This window comes from Rhinolophus sinicus, linkage group LG02, assembly GCF_036562045.2.
Source record: "Rhinolophus sinicus isolate RSC01 linkage group LG02, ASM3656204v1, whole genome shotgun sequence".
Lineage (NCBI taxonomy): Eukaryota > Metazoa > Chordata > Mammalia > Chiroptera > Rhinolophidae > Rhinolophus > Rhinolophus sinicus.
The window spans coordinates 196,420,100-196,440,039 of NC_133752.1; the positions used below are offsets into that span (position 1 = coordinate 196,420,100).

Sequence of the window (19,940 nt, forward strand, 5' to 3'; positions counted from 1 at the left end):
AGTCAGGGGCCAGGGAGAGCAATGAACAAGGGACTTCCTACCAGAGAAGTCTAATCAAGAAACGTTTGTCACCCCAGGGATGGGGCCTTCACAACGTCGACCCAGCAGGGTTTCAGAATTGCTATGGAACGGTGACTGCTACCTGTCTCCATTCCTCCTATTGCCACATGGAAGTGTTTATTGCAGTTGCCCTGCCCCTGCTCCCTCACGGAATATTGGATCTGTATAAGATCATATCTCTTTCAGTTTGTAAATCTCCAGGCCAAGAAGAGGCAGGTACAGACCCACTGGAGAGCACTGGATAGACCGCTCACTCGAAGATCCGAGATTTCAAGCTGGATTCAGGGACCCAAGGAGTTAAATTATCTCTCTTGAGAAGGTGTGAGATTGTTCTACCGTGTTTTCCCGAAAATAAGACCTAACAGGAAAATAAGCCCTAGCGTGATTTTTCAGGATGACATCCCCTGAACATAAGCCCTAATGCGTCTTTGTGGAGCAAAAATTAATATAAGACTCAGTCTTTTTTTCCGGGAAACACGGTACTTGTGGAAAAAGAGTAACTTGAGTATTTGGGGACCAAAGGAAGACTACACTGTCCAGGTCCCTGGCAGGGAGGTAGGGCCAACCAGTGCAATGTGAGCGGACATGGTCCCTGTTACTTCCAGGTCAAAGTGTTGGTGAGTTTCCCTCACACTCTGTCTTTCCTTGCCATGGCAACTCTGGAGGCCACAAGATGAAATGACAGTGGGCAGGATGAAGGGGCCTAGATCCATGAGTGGTGTACAGAAGACGGTTCTCGCCAACCCACGTTAGACAGTGCTTGAATGAGATGCATATTTTTTATGCTTAGCCACTCAGTTGAATTCAAATTAGATACTTTTGGACTTTCTACCTTTATAATCATATTATCTTGAAAGATGACATTTTAATTTCTTCCATTTCAATCCTTACACCTTTCATTTCTTGTCTTTGCCTTACAGGGCTGCCAAGATCTCATTTTCAATGTTGGATAGAAGTGGGGATAGCAGGTATTATGGGCTTGTTTCTGATCTGAAAGGAAAGCTTTCAATATTTCAAGCATTAAGACACGTAAGATGTTTTCTGTAAGTTTTACATGGGTATCTGTTAACTCTTTTAAAGAAAGTTCGCTTGTATTCCTAGCTTGCCTAGCATGTTTCACTTCAAATGGGTATTGAATTTGTGTGTGTGTGTGTGTGTGTGTGTGTATTGAAATGATCATATGTTTTTCTCTTTACTGTGCTATTGCTGTGAACTGTATTTATCATTTTGCGATGTTAAACCAACCTGACATTTCTGGGGTATACCTGATAAGCTCATGCTGGGTTCCATTTGCTACATTTTGATTGGGATGCTTGCATCTTTCTTGATAATTGAGACTCACTTTGTCAGGTTTTGATACCGGGGTTATTCTGGCCTCATAAAACGAATTGAGGCCATTTCGTACTTTTATATTCATTTTCTGTCCTCTAGAAGAGTTTATATAAGATCATTATTTCCTCAAGTGCTTGGTTGAATTTGCAGGGCCTGGAGTTTTCTTAGTGAGAAAGATTTGTTTATGGATTCAATTTATTTAATAATTATAAGTCTCTTCAGATTTCTATTGTTCAAGTATCAGCTTTAGAAACTAGCATTTTTTAAAAAGAAAATGATCTGTTTCTTTTAAATTTTCAACTGATTTGGATACAATTTTTAACAGTCTCTTATCTTTTTTATCTTTGCTGGATGTGTAGTGGTATCTTCTTTTTAATTCCTGATACTGGGAATTGTGTCTTCTCTCTTTTTTCTTGATGAGTTTTGCCAACGATTTGTCAATTTTATTAAAAATTTTCAAAGAACTAGCACTTGCCTTTACAGTCTGTGTTATGTTTATTTCCTTTTTTTGTTCGTTTTGCATTTATCTTCATTGTTCTTTTTCTTTTAGTCTGTGTTTGTTTGACTATTCTATTTTTAATTTGTAAGAAATATGGCTGATTCATTAGTTTTTCAGTCAGTTAAATTTGTATATCAATTTGGGGAGAACTGACATCTTAACTATGTTGTCTTCCAATCCAGGAACACAGTATGTTTCTTCATTTATTTAGATCTTCTTTGAACTTTTTTATCAATGTATGCTTTTCAGCTTTAAGTTACTTACCTGCATCGTACATTTCCTTTATGCTTAAATAATTTCTAATTTCCATTATGATTTTTTTCTTTGACCTTAGACTATTTATAGTTATAGTTCTTATTTCCCAAACAAGTGGGAATTTTCTAGTTATCTTTTTCTTTTCTTCATAGATTTCTATCTTAATGTTCTCTGAAGTTGGCTGGGATTTGCTTAATTATCCAGTATACGGTAACTTTTCATAAAGGTTCCATATTGCTTGAAAAAGAATCTTTCATATTTGTTGGAAGCATTGTTCTAAATATATCCACTAGGCAGTTTTCTTAATCATGTTCAAGCCTACCATACTCTTACTGGTTTTTCATCTGATTTTCCACCTGTTATAGAGTGGTGTGTTGAAATCTCTCACTATCATTGTGGTCTTGTCTGTTTCTCCTGTACTTCTATCAGTTGTGCCTTCATTCTTGAAAGATAGTTTTGCTGGGTGTAGAATTCCAGGTTGACAGTTACTTTCTTTTAGTACATCCAAAATAATATTCTATTGTCCTCCGTTTTCCATTACTTATATTGTAAAGTCTTGAGATTGTCTAGGTAATCTCTCTTCAACACTCCACCCACCGCCACTCCTTTACTAGTTGTTTTTAAGATTTTCTTTTTTAAGACTGTTTTTTGCTTCTTGAATCAGGACTACTTGCTTGGAGCAGCTCTACTTCAATCCCAAAAGGTTACATACTACATGATTCTATTTATATAACATTCTTGAAATGACACAATTATAGACATGGTGGACAGATTAATGATTGTCAGGGGTTATAAAGGGGGTGGGTGCAGGAGGCAAGTGGATGTAGCTCTGGGAGGGCACAGGAGGGATCCTTGTGGTGACGGAAATGTTATATTAAGATGTAGGGCTTCTTGAGTATGTGATTTGATGTCTTTATAATCAATAGTAGAAATTTCTCTGCCTTTTATCTCTTCAAATACTATTTCTTCTACATTCTCTTTCCCTTCTCCTTCTGGAACTACAATTACATGTCAGTTACCTGTTTCATATGACTATTAAGTGCTTTTCATCCTTTCGTTTACAGGGTCTTCATTCTTCTTCTGATATATATTCAGGATCATTAATTCTTTCTTCAATTGTGTCTAATCTGTTTTTAAAAATTAAACCGTTTCCTTTTGAGATAATTGTATATTCACACGTAGTTGTAAGAAGTAGTGTAGAGAGACCCCTTTCCCCAGTTTCCCCCAATGGTAACATCTTGCAGAAGCTATGGTACAATATCCATCGAGCATGTTGACACATACTGTCACGATACATAACATTTCCATCTCCACAAGGATCCTTCCTGTGGCCCTTTTACAGCTATAGCCACTCGCCTCCTGACCCATGTCTTCCTTAATCCCTGAAATCACTAACTTGTGCTCCATTTCTATAACTGTGTCATTTCAAGAATGTTACATACATGAAATCATATAGTACGTAGCTTTTTGGGATTGGCTGTTTCCATGCAGTGTAATTCTCTGGAGCTTCAACCAGATTGTTGAACATATCAATAAAAAGTTCATTCATTTTCATGGCTGAGTAGGAGTCCCTGGTATGCATGTGGGCAGTTTGTTTAACCATTTACCAGTTGGAGGGCATCTGGATTGCTTCCAGTTTGGGGATAGAAAGCTGCTATTGACATCCATGTGCAGGTTGTTGTGTGAACATTGGTTTGATCGGGGCACGAGACTCCCCTGGAGCTCGGCAAAGAAGACTCAGTTTGCCCCCCACACTGTTCTTTTTTGGTCTTTTTTCTCTGCCTTCGCCCTGAAGCTGATTGGGTTTGGGGGAGGAGAGTGTGTTGAGAGTCAACCCCCTGCCCTCGCCCACTAGGTGATCATATGGGACTCAAGACCATCGGGGTGGGAGAAGAGCCTTGACCAGCATTTGAAACTGAACTGAACTGGACTAGACCCGGACTCTGTGCTTTTGGAGCAATACTGCTGCCACCTTATAAATAGGGTTGAGACCTGGGCAGAAAGCAGGTCCAAAGTGGCCCCTGTGGGCAGCAGTTATTGGCGGCACAAAACTCCTATTTGCCCAATAAGTGTGTGTCCCTCCCCGAGTGCAGAGGGTCAGGTCATTCTCCATGAACCCACTGGCTGGACTCGATGCTTAGTCACTGGTCCTATCTTCTGAGCCAGGTATTGAAATAGGCTCACACAGCATCAGCCTCAGGCAGGAGGATCACACCAGATAAAAAAGTAGCAAGGGACACTGAGGGTGACATCATGTGTAATTGTCTGGGCCTTGCCCGCCTGCTCCCAGCTCCCCCCAGCGCCGCCAGTTCCCCCTCGTGGCTCTGTCTCCTTTCTGTGCCTTGGGAAGTGGCACCCATCTGGCCTCTTGATCTGCAGTTGGCCCTGGACACCCTGAGGTCTTCAGGATGGACTCGTGTGACCAGCTGCCCCTCACACCGCCTTCGACAGCTCCTCGGCTGAGACCTTAGGCCCTTGTCCTCCACCCTCCCTGACAAGAGAGTGACCGACAACATGCGTGTAGGTCCCTGCGAGCACGTTTTGAAACACGAAAGCAAAGTTTTAAACAGGGAACAGTTAACATGACACTCCTTTATTAAAACCTAAGGACATGTTTATAAAAACGACTGTATATAAAGACAAAAGCAGTGCAACAGCAGTCAGTGTAAAACACATTATTATTACATTATATTATTATTATTAATATTAGGAATATTATTGGTTTTTGGTTTTCCTGGTTATCAACTCTCAGAGAGACCCGATGCCTGCTCACGTCAAGTCGGGTGTTACAGGAGAGAACGTTTCTGTCCCGCCTTCAGCTGCATGCCCTTCTCCCACTGCCCCTGAGGGGACACACCGGACCTGGGAGACTCCTGCCTTGTTGGGGTGACAGCCCCTCACCCTCGGAGTCCCCACTCGTTATTGCACATCACCCAGCCTCTGCCTGTTTGGTTATTTGACTGTAACGAATCCCACCAGCTTTAACACAGAAAACGGGGGAAGAAACTGTGCGTGAGAAGCTGAGGTGAGGTTCCAAGAAGAGATTCTCTCGGGTCACCAGTTTGCTTCCAGTGGTCGGTACACTGGGTGCCCACGGTGGCCGTGCCATCTGGAACTTTCCATCCCATGCACAGGTGATCCTCCCCCGGGCTCCTCTGACTTTGATGGGATTCTGCAGATTTTGGAGGGTGGTTTAGGGCAATTCAACTGGGCCCCTCACTGCACAAACCCAGGAATCACCATTCACGGCGCAGTTGATAGGAACAGTGCCCTGGGAGCCCGTTGCCACTGATGTGACAGCGTTGTGAATGGTGCCCCTTGGAGGTGGGCACTGCAGCAGCCCCGAATTTCAGTCTGTCAAGGGCAAATGGGTCAGGGCTTTGACGTGAAGATAGGAGTTTTAGTTACAGTGTGACTAATGGTCAAAGCCATTCACTCACCAAGCATCTCTCTAGCACCAGCTATTTGGCAGGGTCTTGGACTAGAAACCGGGGTGTGGGAGGGGAAGACGATGCCACCTCCAAGGTCACTTTCATGGACAGGATAGGTAAGTGTTCCCTACTTGCTTTGTGAATCTAAGCATTCCTATTAGGCACAACCAGTCATTTCACAGACAATCCAGCCTCTCCCTCGGACACGGGGTGTTTCCTGACATCTCTGTCTACGGCCGGAATTGCTCCCAGATGGGCACTGGGTACGGAGCTGGGTAAATATTTGTTGACTAGGTGAATGCATGCGTGGATGAACAAATGGATTTTCTAGGGTCTGCTAACGCACCTGGCTGCCCAGCTTCATCACTGGACTTTTCTGGCCTTGACCTCCAAAGTGGCATACGTTCACTGAACTACCATCTGGTGTGCTCCTTGTGCTACAAGGAGGGGCTGGGAGCCTTGTGTGACGTTAGTAGGTGTGCAGGAGGGCACAGGGCATCACCCCAGCCTGGTGATGTGTTCCAGGGCTGCAGATGGCAGTGACAATGGTATCACCCACTCGTTGGGTGGTTGGCTGCCCCTCTGGCCTTTCAAATGGTCTGTGAGGACCAGGCTGACAGCATCTGATGCTCACCAGGTGAGCAGTAAGATCAAGAATTCCCGAGAGTCGCCTCTACCATTCCAACCCGATTTGCATAGCAGGTGAGGGGGGCCCCACATAGACGTGTCTGCGATGATGTGGCTGGCCCCCAACATTGACAAGAAATGCCCCCAATAACCAGTCAGGGCTGCTATGTCAATTTGGATTATTGAGACCTCTGCAAACTCACTCTGAAGGCCAACTATGGCATGACTCTTCCTGTTGGTGGGGGCCAATTAGTTAAGCTGACAAAAATTAAAATAAACCAATAACAATTTTTTAAAAGTGACCCTGGGAAACTTTTTTTTCCGGCACAACCTCTTGTAGACATGATGAATGGGGTGTCAGCTGGGCCACGGAACGGGGCGTGGGCAGGGGCAGTGGGCTGGAGGAGGCCGATCCCTTCCTGGCATGGGCAGGGGTCTCCAGGGTCTGCTGGTATGTGGGGAACAGCACTGGGCATGGCCACCAGCACAGTCTCGTTGTAACTGAAATAACCTAAGGAGAGCTTTGGATTTGACCGTGAGCTGGGAAGCGTCTCTCGGCAGAAGTCTGTTATCCCCACTCCTGGCCGTGCTTTCCCTGACACCCCTCAGTCCTTTCCAGTCTTGGGGCCCAAATTTGCCTGAAGAGGTTTTCCAATAATGACAGGAAATGCCACCCACCCTAGCTAGCCGCCTACCTGCTGTTTTTCTAAAACAACAGAGACTGGATCTACCTGCAGAATCGCGTGTGTGCATGTGTGTGCATATGTGTGCATGTGTGCGTGTTTTCAATTAAGGCCTGTTTCATATTGGTCAGTGTCAAATGTTCGCCTGGCAGCCGGCGGCTCCAGGCACGTCTGCATGAGCAGGCTGCTTACTCCTCAAGTTCCAGGGCGATTTCAGAGGTTAAGGTGAGGGCGAGAGGCCTTGGGTGCTACCAGCTATGGGTTCTGAGTAGAGATTCCAAAACACACCATGATTATACCATCCTCGGACGAGATGGAAAGCATAAAACTGCTCGTTAATAACACACAGTTCCCAGTGGGAAAAAAAGTCCTACAAAAACGGAGTGAGTGACACAGGCCAGCGTCGAATACCGATTCCTTGGTGCCATCTTCTTTCTCTTCTTCTTGCTTTTCTGTTTTGTATATTTTTATTGTTATTTTTACAAATTACGTGGTGATAGCCAGAAGCACACAGTAAAAAGTAAACGGAGGCAGCTTAAAAACTCACGTTTGGGAGTCACTAAAAAACACTAACACTATATATCTCTACTTGAACTTGTTACTACCCTGCATCTTATTCTCAGGGACACTCCTATTGGCACGTCCACCTGCCACAGTAGGATGCGGATGGGATGGCCCAGGGTCCCGTGGGGTTTGGGGGAGCCCTTGATGTGGGCAGCGACTGAATTATACACACCTGCCTTCTAAGGGCCACTCACCACCACGGTCAGTGTTCTCACCCCTTCCACCACTCCATGAGGCTGTGAATGTCGTTACCTCCCCCGAGTCCCCACACTACACACTTGACAGGTGAAAAACTGAAGCTCAGAGAGGGAAAGCGATTTACCTAAGGCCACCCAGCTGGAAAGGAGCAGTGCTGCGTTCTCTGCACCAATGGCTGCCCTGGTACTGCTTGCATCTGTGATGTCTGTTGAGCTATAGTTCCATCCCAAGCCCAGCTGAGACAATAAACCCCCAAGAGAATTATCTATTGGTCGCTCCTAAAAAGACCTCTGCTGGGGCCAGGAGCAGCAACCTGCAAGTTGTAAATCTCAGGGCTACGGATCAGGTGAATCCTAGCCCTAGCTGGTATATGTGACAATGACCATTGTCTCCAGGTCTCCGGGGCAGGGAGACAAGGCCACCAGCTCCTTTATGGCAAAGGAAGCATCTCTGTGTGAGCAGCTGCATGAGCGTCACCCATAACCACAGGAAGGCAGACATGCAATCCCCTAAATGCCTGGTCTGACTCCTTCCTCTTACAGATGGGGAAACTGAGGGCAGAGAGGACACGGGACTCACCTGAGGTCACACTGCTCTTAATGCAGAGTGGATGTCAGGATCTGGGTCTTGTGCCCACCTCTCCTCAACCACCCACAGTTAGGTTGCCCTGATCCTGAGACTCCTCACATGGGATGCAGGTGTGGGCTGATCCAGTTGGGCTAAGCGGCTGCTGGGCACCTTCCATGGCAGTCAATTCTCTGCATGGATAAAGCCTGGCACATGTCCGGGCATGACTCGCATCTCAGGGCAAGGAAGCCAGGTTCATCCCTAATCAAGACCCCAAGCAAAAGTTCTCCTGCTTTGCCTCTACCAAGCTGTCTGCCTGGGCCTTGGCACCACTGTCTGGAGAACGTGGGACTGAAGCTATGGGCCTGGGTCTTCCACAGCCTGCTGTGTGACCTTGGGCAAGCCACTGGACCCATCTGAGCCTCAGTTTCCTAGTCCATGAGATGGGGAGAGTCCCTTCTTTGTGGGGCTGTTGAGAGGATGAAGAACCATCTGTGTGGAAAACACTTTATACCCTGGAAAGCTCTTTCTGCTTTATCAAAGGACAGGGGTTTGTTCTGTGCAGCCTTATGCTGACACACAATGAGCCACAGAGTCTGGGCTCTCTCACCCTCATCCCCTTCCGCCTCCCTCTGGGTCCCAGGCACCTTGGATTTCTTCCGAGTCCCTGCAACCACTGAACCTGTGGCTGCCTCAGGGCCTTTGCACTAGCTGTTCCCTCTGCCTGGAATGCTCTTTCCCTCTTCCCCTGGCTGGCTCTTACCATTCAGACCTGGTCTTAACCAGATGGCCCAAGCTCAACACGACCTGCACTCATTGTGACTGAATTCTCAGCAGAGCGCTCACCACTATTTCTACCTTCCTTATTCTCTACTTATTTGCTCCCTCCCTGTCCTCTCTCCCCAGCTAGAAAACCGGTACCATGAGCGGTGAGCAGGGGCCTGCCAGCTCACTGCTGTGTCTGATGGAGTCTGGGTGTGAGAACATTGTTGTGGCAAAGTGCGGATACGTGATCAGAGGGGACACACACTTATTGAGCAGGGCCCACAGAGTTAAGAGTTGGGGGTAGGTTTTGGTATGAGTGACACTGGTGGAGTAAGTGTGTCTACACTGGCAGTGTGGCCCTCGAGACTGATGTGATCACATCCCTGGGCAACGCCCTTCCTTGTGTGTCCCAGGGCAGTGGGGTGGGCAGTGGCCACGGTGAGTTTTGTGGATGAAATTGCAGGCATCCGAGTTTGTGTGGAAGTCCCACCTTAAAGTGGAAGGGCTTCTGGAACCTTCCCCTCTAGGTTTCCATACTGCTTATCACCCTGCCTGGCAGAGATCTGTGTGTCTGTCTCTCCCACCAGATGGTGCCTCCCCTGGGCCAGGGCCAAGGACTCCCTGACTCATGTCCCATCCTTACACGGCCTGGCACAGGGCCAGGCACACAGCAGGTGCCGAAGCAGAATGTGCTGCGCGAATCAGGGTCCAGGCAAATGACGGTAGAGAACCAGGAGGGAATGGCCCGTCCACCAGAAAGTGACTGGGAGATGCTTCGGGACTCTGCTGGGAGCTTAAACTTTGGGCTCCTACCCCCTGAGGTCAACCGAGGGGCTAGTGTCCTCCTCACCGTGTGACCCGGCACTATCCCCACTCTGAGCTGTTTCTGCAGGGGGTTCATCACATCCCCACCCAGGTGGCGAGAGAGGATGTGCACAAAGGCACCCAAACAAGTGCCCGCCCCGTGGATGACCCACGGCACCGCCCTTACCATTACTGTTGCTATGGGAATGACATCCATAAGAACAAACCCTTCCTGGCATTTTCAAATCCCCAGCGCCCCCAGAAACACAGCAGGGCTGGGCCCCAGGCTCACCAACTCCATCTGGTTCACAGCTGCCAGCTGTAGCAAAGAGCTGAACCCAGGATGCTGACGAGGAACCCCCACCACAACGTGACATGTGCCCATCAGGCACCTTGGGGGAACTCAATAAAAACCAAACAAACAAAAGAACACCCAAATCACACACACACACACACACACACACACACACACACACACACACTCACTCACATTCAATACTCTGACATGGAGAGGCCCACAGGCCACTACTGGAGGAAACAGAGAAAAGGGAACGGACACGACGCAGAGGCCTGACTCCTTCCAGCTTGAATCGGCCAGAGCAGCTTTCTGTTTGTCATCTCGAGTTCACAATCATGTCACCTCTCAGAAGCCACCAGCCCAAAATGGGACTATTGCTTGCGGACGGGTGGCTGAGAATCCCCTCCCCTGCACCCCTGGGCCCCGGCCCCTGAGTTTGCTCCGAATCTTAGAAGTCTCAGAAGGGGGTTTTGGGCACAGGTGGCATTTCCTCCTCTGCCACCACCGCAGCCGCCTCGGCTCTCCCTGGCGTCTCTGTGAAGTTGTTCTTCTTGGAGGCTGCACCGCGTGCTTCGGGCCTCACCTCCCCCATCCTGAGGCAAAAGGGTTTTCTGGGGAAGCAGAAGGAAACAAAATATCACATGGTGTCTCCTCCATGGGGACACACTGGGGACATTTCTCTCGGGCCTCAGTACCAGGAGAAGCCAGTTTTTCTCTGAGCCCATGACTTGTCTTTGTCTTCTGGATATTGAGAACTGTTTGACTTTAAGACTGGAAGCAAGACAAGCAAACCTGTTGACACAACAGTTCCATATAGTACTAGCCCCGTGCCCCATGCAATAAGACAAGAAAATGTACTGTGTCAGGCATGGAATAGAAAGGCCCAAATTACAATTATTTGCAGGTGAAATACATAGAGAATCCACGAGAATCAATAGGCTAATTATTAGAACAGAGATGCAGATATAAAGATACAATTTTCAATCTGTGAGACATCAGATCAACTTAGAAAACCAACAGTGTTCATTTACCTCAACAGTTACCAACGTGATTGATTACCTGTCTTGCCTTGGGACGGTCCCAGTTAACAACTGTTGTTCTGACATAATTTTTAATATTGTTCCCCTTTCATGCTCAAAGGCATTCTGATTCTGATGATAAACCATATGGTCACCCTGGCTACAACAAACTAAAAAATATTAAGAATGGATACAGATACCATTCATAATTATAATAAAAACCATTATGAATCTTGGAGTCACACCACCGGACATGACCATGTCGTACAAAGCCATGGAGAGGAAACCAGGGCACTGCTGGCACAGGGACAGGCCAGGAGACCAATAGGGCAGGATCAGGAGTGTGAACACTGACGCATGGGGCACTTACACCTTTGATAGGCAGAGTCAAGTTGCCTTAGCCCTTTCTTCTCTCAAATCACCTCCAAACAAGGACAGGAAGGAAGAGAAACACAAACTCCATCTGTGGCAGGCATTGTGAATTCCCTGTCTTATATCCATTTATAGGACAATTGCCCAGTCACAAATACTCACTTTCGCAGACTCCCTTGAAGACAGGGGTGATCACATGACCCCATCTGGCCAATGACGTGTAAATGGAAATCTCCTTGGAAGGGGATATGAACCTAGTAAGAGCACAAGAATGAAGCACCCCACTAGTGCAGGTGGAATGGAAAGCAGAGAGAAACTTGGTTCTGGTAGTCTCCGACTGTCCACCTCCAAACTAGTGTGTCTGGGTTTCTGCTACTTGCATCTGATTATAGCTCTTTAACTGATGAAACACCTTCGACCAAGCTCTAGAGTATGTTAGCAGGGGCTGCGGAGAATTTGAGGGAGGGGAATCTGACAAAGCAGCACAGCCCATCTTTCTGGAGTGAGTAATACTCCCAGGGGCGGAGCCCAGCCCCCATTCTGCATCACTGGGAACGTGTGCATGGCGTCTGAGGATGAGAGAGTCCATGGAGCCTTCTCCTGTGCTTCACAGACAAAAAACTAGGTCATAGTTCCCCACCACCTGCCTTATCTTTCTCCACAGCATGTCTCTCTATCTAGCACATCTCATATTGTACTTATTGGTCCAGGTTATTGTTTGTCTCCCCAAACTAGAAAGTAAGCTGCAAGAAGGCCAAGGTGTTTGTGTGTTGTGTTCATTTTTGTGTTGTCGGGGTCTAGAATAGTAACTGGCATATAGTAGGGGTTTAATAAATATTTGTTTAACGAATGAATGAACCAAGAAATTAAAGCCCAGATGAACCATGTTTTAAGTATAAAGTCAACAGAAAAACTTTTTGCATACTCGTATTTTCTTTTAATTATATCTCCCATGAGCCCTTCTTATATAAATTGCTGGAGGACACACTTAGGATACCCAAGTGTAGATGAAGTAACTCTGGGCAGAGCACTGGCAGTGAGAATCTATTTAACTGTAGGACTATGTCTGAAACAAATCTAAAGATTGTGAGTATTATAGAAAAGAATGAAAGAGAAAATAGAGAACAGATATAAATAACAGGAGAGGTAGAGGTGAGAAGGAGGGAGGTAATATATATAAACTATATCTTATGCATTTATAGTTGCAGAGCTACAGAATCACTTAGAGGTGTAAGTAAAATTAGAGACACAAAGGTAAATAGAAAAATAATATAACATATGATAGAATCAACTAAAATCATTTAATGGGAGGTAGAGAAGGGAAGGGAATCATTCATACCAGGGAGAAAATAAACATTGTCCAAATAAAAAGAGGATTAAGGGTATCATATAACAGTATAATTATGAAGATAACCATGGGATCAAAAACACAGCTTTCCAAAATGTCAGTAGAATATACACAAAAAAATAAAACAAAGAAAACAGAGACCATATGGTGAAAATTGACAACCCCCACAAAACCTATAAAAGCAGAAAGCATATAATAAACTATGATGACAGAACTGAGACCAAATATATCTGCCATATCAGTAAATGTTAATGAGCCATATACACTTGCGAAAAAAAGAAAATGACTCTCAGACTGTATTACAGATGAAATCTGCCGAAGGTAGGATGATTCAGAAAGGTTTAATATGAAAGAACAGACAGATGATGAAAAAATTCTAGTGATGGCCACATAACAATATGAACGTATTTATGCCACTGAGCTGTACACTTAAAAATGGTTAAAATGGTAAATTTTATGTTATATGTTTTACCAAATTAAAAAAAAAAAAAAAGGATGAGCAGAAACATATCAAACAAATGCAAACCAAGAGAAACCAGGGGTTTTGACCTGATTATTAGATAAAGCTGAAATTAAGGCAAGAAATATTTAATGAGAAAAAGAAGGACACTGTGTGGGAATCAAAGATAAGAGTCACCTTGAGGATCTAAAAGTAATGTGTGTTTTGCACCAAATAACATGGTGTCAACATTCATTGAGCAAGAACTGCTGGAAAAGTAGAAAGAAAAAAAGAGTGTGAGTGTATACTAGTATTAGTGCCTTCTAATTCATCTCTTTTGTAAATAATCTAATTAATAACTGTGTGTGTGTGTGTGTGTGTGTGTGTTGTGTGTGTGTATTAGCAGAATCTACCTTCTGTTTAAATACTGTTGAAAATGCACACACACAAAATGATTGCCAGGCTACAAAGAAAGTAAATTCCAAAAAGTAGAGATAAGACAACATTCTCTAATCTCAATATACTAGAGTTTGAAACTATTACCGATATTAACAAAACCACAAAACAAAACAAATTCTGCCACTAAAAAGTTTTAAAATTCTTTAAAATAACTCACGTCAAAGAGAGAGCCAAAAATAAAAATTACAGGACAACTTGACAATAATAAAAATAAAAACATTACAGCTCAGAATTTGTGGGATGCAGCCAAAGCAATGCTCAGAGGAAAAATTATAGCTTTAAATATTGATATTAATAAACAAGAAAACATGAATTAATCATCCAACTCAAAAAATTAGAAAAGAAAGGCAAAATAAACCCAAGGAAGGTATCAGAAAGTGATAAATTAAGACTGAAATGAAATTAAAAACAGTAAAAGGAAGGAATGAATATATAAACTCAATTTTTGGTTCTTTTTGAAAAACAATGAAACTGTTGGTGAATCTAGTAAAGTAGAAGGAGGAAGTGACAACTTGGAAGTTATCTGCACTTATGCTCAGCTATTCCACTTCTCCACTGTCCCTTAACCTCTCCAGGCAGGCTTTTGTCCCAACTATTTTGCAGAATTTGCCCTTGTCAAGGTCACCACAGACCTCCACGTTGCTGCATCTAGTGGTCACTTCTTGGTCCTCCTTTTGCTTGCCCTCTTGGCAGCATTGACACAGATGTTCACTCCTCGTGTTTCCAGGATACTCCAGCTTCTCTCCTGGTTCTCCTCATTCTCAGGCTTCTCTGCAGGCCCCTCCCCACCTTCCCAGCATCCTTTTCTCCTCTCCATCCCTACTCACTCCTGCAGATCTCATCTCCCCCTAAGGACTTAAACACCCTGCAGGCTGAGGACTCTCCAGCCTCCATCTCTCACCTGAACTCAAATCTCTAAACGGTCTACCTGACATCACCAACTGGATATTTAATAGACATCTCAAACTTAATATGCCCTGAACTGAAATCCAGATTGGCCCCCCAAACTAACTTTTCCCACGATTTTCCTGATCTCAGCAAATACAACTCCATCTTTCCAGTTGCTCACATGGGAGTCCCAGGGCGTCTCTGGTCCCCCTCTTTCTCTCACACCCCACATCCAATCCATTAGCAAATCCCATTGTCCCTTCCTTCCTTCCTTCCTTCCTTCCTTGGAATTCCTGCGGCCTCCTTTGCTCCGACTGGTCCAAGCCAGCAGGATCCTCTCAGTGGCCTCCCCACTGGTCAACCCCTTCCGTCTATTGTCCACACGGCAGCCAGAGGAATCCTGTGAAAATCTGCATCAGATCATGTCAGTCCTCCGCTCAAAACCCTCAATGGCTCCCAACTCACTCAGAGTAGAAGCCGAAACCTTCCCCTGCATCCTCTCTGATCAAATCCCTTATCTTCTCCCTTTGGTTCACTCCACTCCAACAGGGGTGGCTCCTTTTACGTGTCGATTTGACTGGGCCACGAAGGCCCAGATGTTTGGCTAAACATTATTTCTGGGTGTGTCTGGGAGGGTGTTTCTGCATGAGATTCATATTGGAATCGCTAGACTGAATCAGGCAGATGGCCCTCCCAGACGTGAGTGGCGTCCTCCAGTCTACTGAGGGCGAATAGAACAGAGCAGGCAGGCAGAAGAAGGCAGAAGTCCCTCTCTGCCCGCCTGTCTCTGAGCTGGGACATCGGTCCTCTCCTACCTTCACACTTGGACTCGCACCAGAACTTACACCAGCAGCTCTCCTGGGTCTCCCCCTTGCCGGCTGCAGACCTTGGCATTTCTCAGCCTCCATAACTGCAGGAGTCCATTCCTTATAGTAAATCTGTTCCTATGTTTATGTCTTATTGATTCTGGTTCTCTGGAGAAGCCAGGCTAACACACGACCTGCACCAGCAGGCTCCTGTCTCCTCTCCTGGATAAACACACTGCTTATTCCCTTATCTCCTTCGAGTCACCCATTAGGAGACCCTCTCTGACCACCCTATCCTAAACTGCACTCCACCTTAGACTCTGTTGCTCTCAGGTTGTTTTTCTCCCTGGCACTTAGCACCATCTACCTGTCCATATAGTTTACGTTCCGGTATGTATTTTTTAAATTGTCTGTAGGCTCCATAAGAAATAGGGCTTTTCATTGGTTTGGCCCCACCCATATGTCCCCAGGACCAATAATGGTGCATAGAGCAGGTGCTCAGTGAAGATGAGGGGAACAGACAAGTAACCAGAGACGAACAAAAGAGCCTACCACCCAACTCTGTCCACCTATATCAGAAAACCTTGAGGAAATAGGTGGATTTCCAGGAAAAGAGAAATTACCCAAAGGATCCAGGAAGAGAGAATCAACACAGAGTAATTCCCAAGAAGAACGAGAAAAACCAATAAATTGCAAATTCAAAGTCTACACTTAGAGAGACACAAATCAAAGCCATAATGAAAAAGTATTCCAAGGCACAGACAAAAGGAACCTTCCACGTGCTTTCACTCATCACGTCGGCAAAGACCAAAAAAGTTGTGCCCCGTGTATTTGCTGGTTTGTGAGGGAGAAGCCTCTGCTTCACTCCTGGCAGAACCCACATCGGGGTCACTTCTGTGGAAGGCGGTGTGACGCGTAGCAAAGTCACAGAAGCACACGCCCTCTGACCCAGCAATTCCACTTAACGATGATCCCAGGAACATATTCACAAGGGCAAAATGCAGATCAGCTTACTTATTGCAGCCATGTGGGTGAAAGATGAGATTAGGGTCAATGAAATGTCCCTCAGTAGGGCACTGGTTCAAAAGCAGTGCGCTGATACGATGGAGAACACTGCAGATGTCAGAGACGCTAGGCAGCTTCCAGGAGGCCCGGCTGTCGGCTGCCCCAGGACGCCACCCGCAGAGACCCCCCCATTCTCTGATTTCCATCCTGGAACTCACTCATTGGGATGGCCTCTCCCCCAGACTTTACTCTTGAATAACAACAGCCTCCTGGAGATGCCACTGGCACGTCTAACAGGCTTCCTGTTCTTAACACATCCAAAACTGAACTCCTGGCCTTCCCTCTAAAGCCACTGTTCCTTGGGCCCCTGCATCTCGGCTGAGGGCAGGTCCATCCTTCCAGTAGCTCAGGTCAAAAGACTTGGCACTGTTCTCGACACCTTTTCTCTTACACCCAAGTCCAAGCCATCAGCCAATCTCATCTGCTCAAGACAGATATAAAGTCTAGCCACTTCTCGCCATTTCCACCATCACTACCATGGTCCAAACTACCCTCCTCTCTCGCCTGGGGTGTTTCAGTCCTCTTAATTGACTTCTCTGCCACACCTCCCTAGCGTGCATTCTCAACACAGAAGCCAGAATCATATAAATATACATGTATATATGCAATCTCTTCAGCTTGAAACCCTCTAATGACTTCCCATCACAAAGGCGCTGCTGACTCCCCACGCTGCCCCCCTGGTACCTTTCTGACGTGATCTCCTCTCATGCCCCCTTGGCACTCTTCAGCCGCACTGGCCTCTTTGCTGTTCCCGCAACATTCCTGGGTATTCCTGCCTCAGGGCCCTTGCACTTGCTGTTTCCTCTGCCGAGACGGCTCTCCTATGCATCTCCTATGCAACGTGTGAGGCTCACTTTCTCAGCAACCTCAGGTCTTGGTGCAGACGGCTCCTCGGGGAGCCTCCTGACCCTCCTGCACCCCGAGCCCCCTGCTGTACGGCTCCACGCTGCACCGCCCACCAGCTGCTCTATTGCCTTCTTCATTTGAGGACTGTCTGCCTTCCCTCCGGCTCCTGCAGCCCCCTAGGGAAGGGCTGTTGTGTCTGCTGCTCTAGCCCAGCCTGACAACTGGGTGGGGAGGGACCATAGGAGATTCAGGCTCGAGGGGCAGCGACGTAATGGGGAGTTCCAGGGGCGGAGGGACGAGGGACAGCAAGTCAGAGGAGGCTTGTGGAAGAAGTCCAGGTGTTTGTCCAGGTTTGCTTGGCTCCCCCAGAGACAGTGAGCTCATTACCTCACAGCCCATCTGACTGTCAGCTGCTCAGTTAGTTGAAAAACTGTTATAACGCTGGCCAAACCCCTCCTGTGTTTACAGCCTGCTCCTAGTGGCCCTTCTGAGATACGGGGCAGCAGGTAACATCCCTTCTTGCTCATCTTAGCTGTTCCAGGCTGACGTGGAAAGAGGCTCCCCAGTCTCCGAGTGGAGGCAGCACCACCCCTGACCTTGGCCAAGGCCTCCACGCTCTGTCCCTGCTTCTGGGCCCTACGTCCAGGCCAGCGTCTGTATTTCCCCAAGGTGACTTCTCTGGAGGGCAAAAGCTGCTCCTGTCCCTCCATTGGGAGACCCTCTGTCTGGGGGCGATAAGCACAAACTCCAAGCTGGTGGACCCTCGAAGGGATGGGGCACGCTGAGGGTCTCTGTGGTACGACATTGCTCTATTTCTCTGGGCAGTGGGAACATAGTGTTCGTTGCACTATGTTTATGCCCATATATACATTATATATATATATTTTTGCATAACATGAAATATTCCAAAATCAATGTTAAAAAAATTCTGCTCATGGTTTCTGAGCGGGTAATGTTTTTGTGCCTTCGCTGGACACTGGGGGCCTCTTATTGCCAGGCATCTATTACTGTTTCTATTAGGCTGGTGTAAAGGTAATTGCAGTTTAAAGGTTAAAAAAAAATTGCAAAACCCGCAATTACTTTTGCACCAACCTAATAGTTTTGTGCCCTCCACATTAAAGAACTCTCTTCCCAGAATGCCCGAATGTGATGACACACTCTCCCACAAATTGGGATCATCCTCCCCTTTTTCTACTTGGCAAATTCCTTCTCATCCTTCAAGACCCTGATCACCGGACATCCCATCCGTACAGCTTGACTATCAGTCCACACGGCACTGGAAAGGGTCTGGGAGCAGGAAACGCCACCGGCATCAGAGCCAGACAGGCCTGAGTTCAGATCCCAACTCTGCCTTTTACAAGCTGTGTGACCCACGGCAAGTCACTTAACCTCTCTGGGCCTCAGAACCCACCTGACACCACTCCAGTCACATAGGACCATGCTTACTGCTGCTCAGCGAGGACTTTCACTGCTGTGGACATCCCCTGGCCATGTGCCAGCTCTGACTTGGCCCGTCTGAACACAGCCCAGTCCCTCTGGACACTGGCCAGCCCATCAGCCCCACTGCGTCCTATGTGCTTTGGGAATGCTTTGCCTCTGTGCAACCTTCTGGAACAAAGCTTCAGCAAATATCAATTTTTTTTCTGCTTTTGTGACAACCACACCTTGGCCATGCCAGGAGCTGCAGTCCACGAGCGTAGGAAGCCCATGTGTGGCCGCTGGCTCCTATCACCAAAATCCCCCTCCCCACCCTGATCCCAGGGCCACCATCCTCCCAGGCACCTTCCCCATCGCCTGGCCCCTCACTGCCAAGCAGCCCATGGGAACCAGGCCCAGAGCCACCAATGCTTCTCTCACTCAGTATCATTGTCGTTGCCTCCCACGAGGCCTTCTGGAAACCTGTACTGGTGGTATCTTCTGCCAGGCCTGGGCTGGGTGCTGGGGGCACAGACCCGAGTCAGGAGTGAGCCCTGCCCTCAAAGTCTCCAAGTTGGTGGGGGAGCCATACCAGGACCCAGACAAGAGCAGCAGACCCACACTGTGTCAGCCCTTTACAAGCTGTGTGACACAGGGCAAGTCACTTAACCTCTCTGGGCCTCAGAACCCACCTGCACCACTCCAGTCACATAGGACCATCCTTACTGCTGCCCAGCAGATCTTGGGGGACATGGCCTTGAATGGGGACAGGGGGCAAAGGGGTCAGGGAAAATTCTGGGGGAGCTGCTGCCGGGCTGGGCCTGAGCAGTTAGCCAGGAAGAGGACTGCAGCAGGGGGCACAGGATGCTCCTGGCAAGGGTGACTCTGGAGAGGTGCCGCCACCAAGTGCTTCGACTGCCAGGCGACGGCATCTGGACCGTCCTAGGGCCCTGGGAGCAGACAGGAAGGTCCTTCCAATTCATAATAAAGGCAGAGTTCGGGCTGATGTGTGCTGGGGATTTCCTCCATGTCAGGGGCTGCTCCAGGCTCTTCTGTGCATCGTCTCACTTAGCTCTCCCAACACCCCTGTGAGGTGAGATCATTGTTCCCCCCATTTACAGATGCGGAAACAGAGGCTCAGGAAGGTAATGTAACTTGCCCAGGTCACACAGTATCTAGTTAGCGATGGGGCTGGGAGT

The 19,940-nt window shown here is 47.2% G+C and overlaps 1 protein-coding gene across 2 annotated transcripts in view; it reads right to left on the reverse strand.

The window, feature by feature from the left end:
• Positions 1–4,718: 4,718 nt before the first annotated feature.
• The window catches only part of SHISAL1 (shisa like 1), a 130,052-nt gene continuing 114,830 nt past the window's right edge, over positions 4,719–19,940 (reverse strand). For both annotated transcript variants that reach the window (XM_019739262.2, XM_074326525.1), the window contains exon 5: positions 4,719–10,694. In XM_019739262.2, coding sequence (XP_019594821.2) covers position 10,694 — 1 coding nt within the window. In that variant the 3' untranslated portion in view covers positions 4,719–10,693. The remainder of the gene's footprint in view (positions 10,695–19,940) is intronic.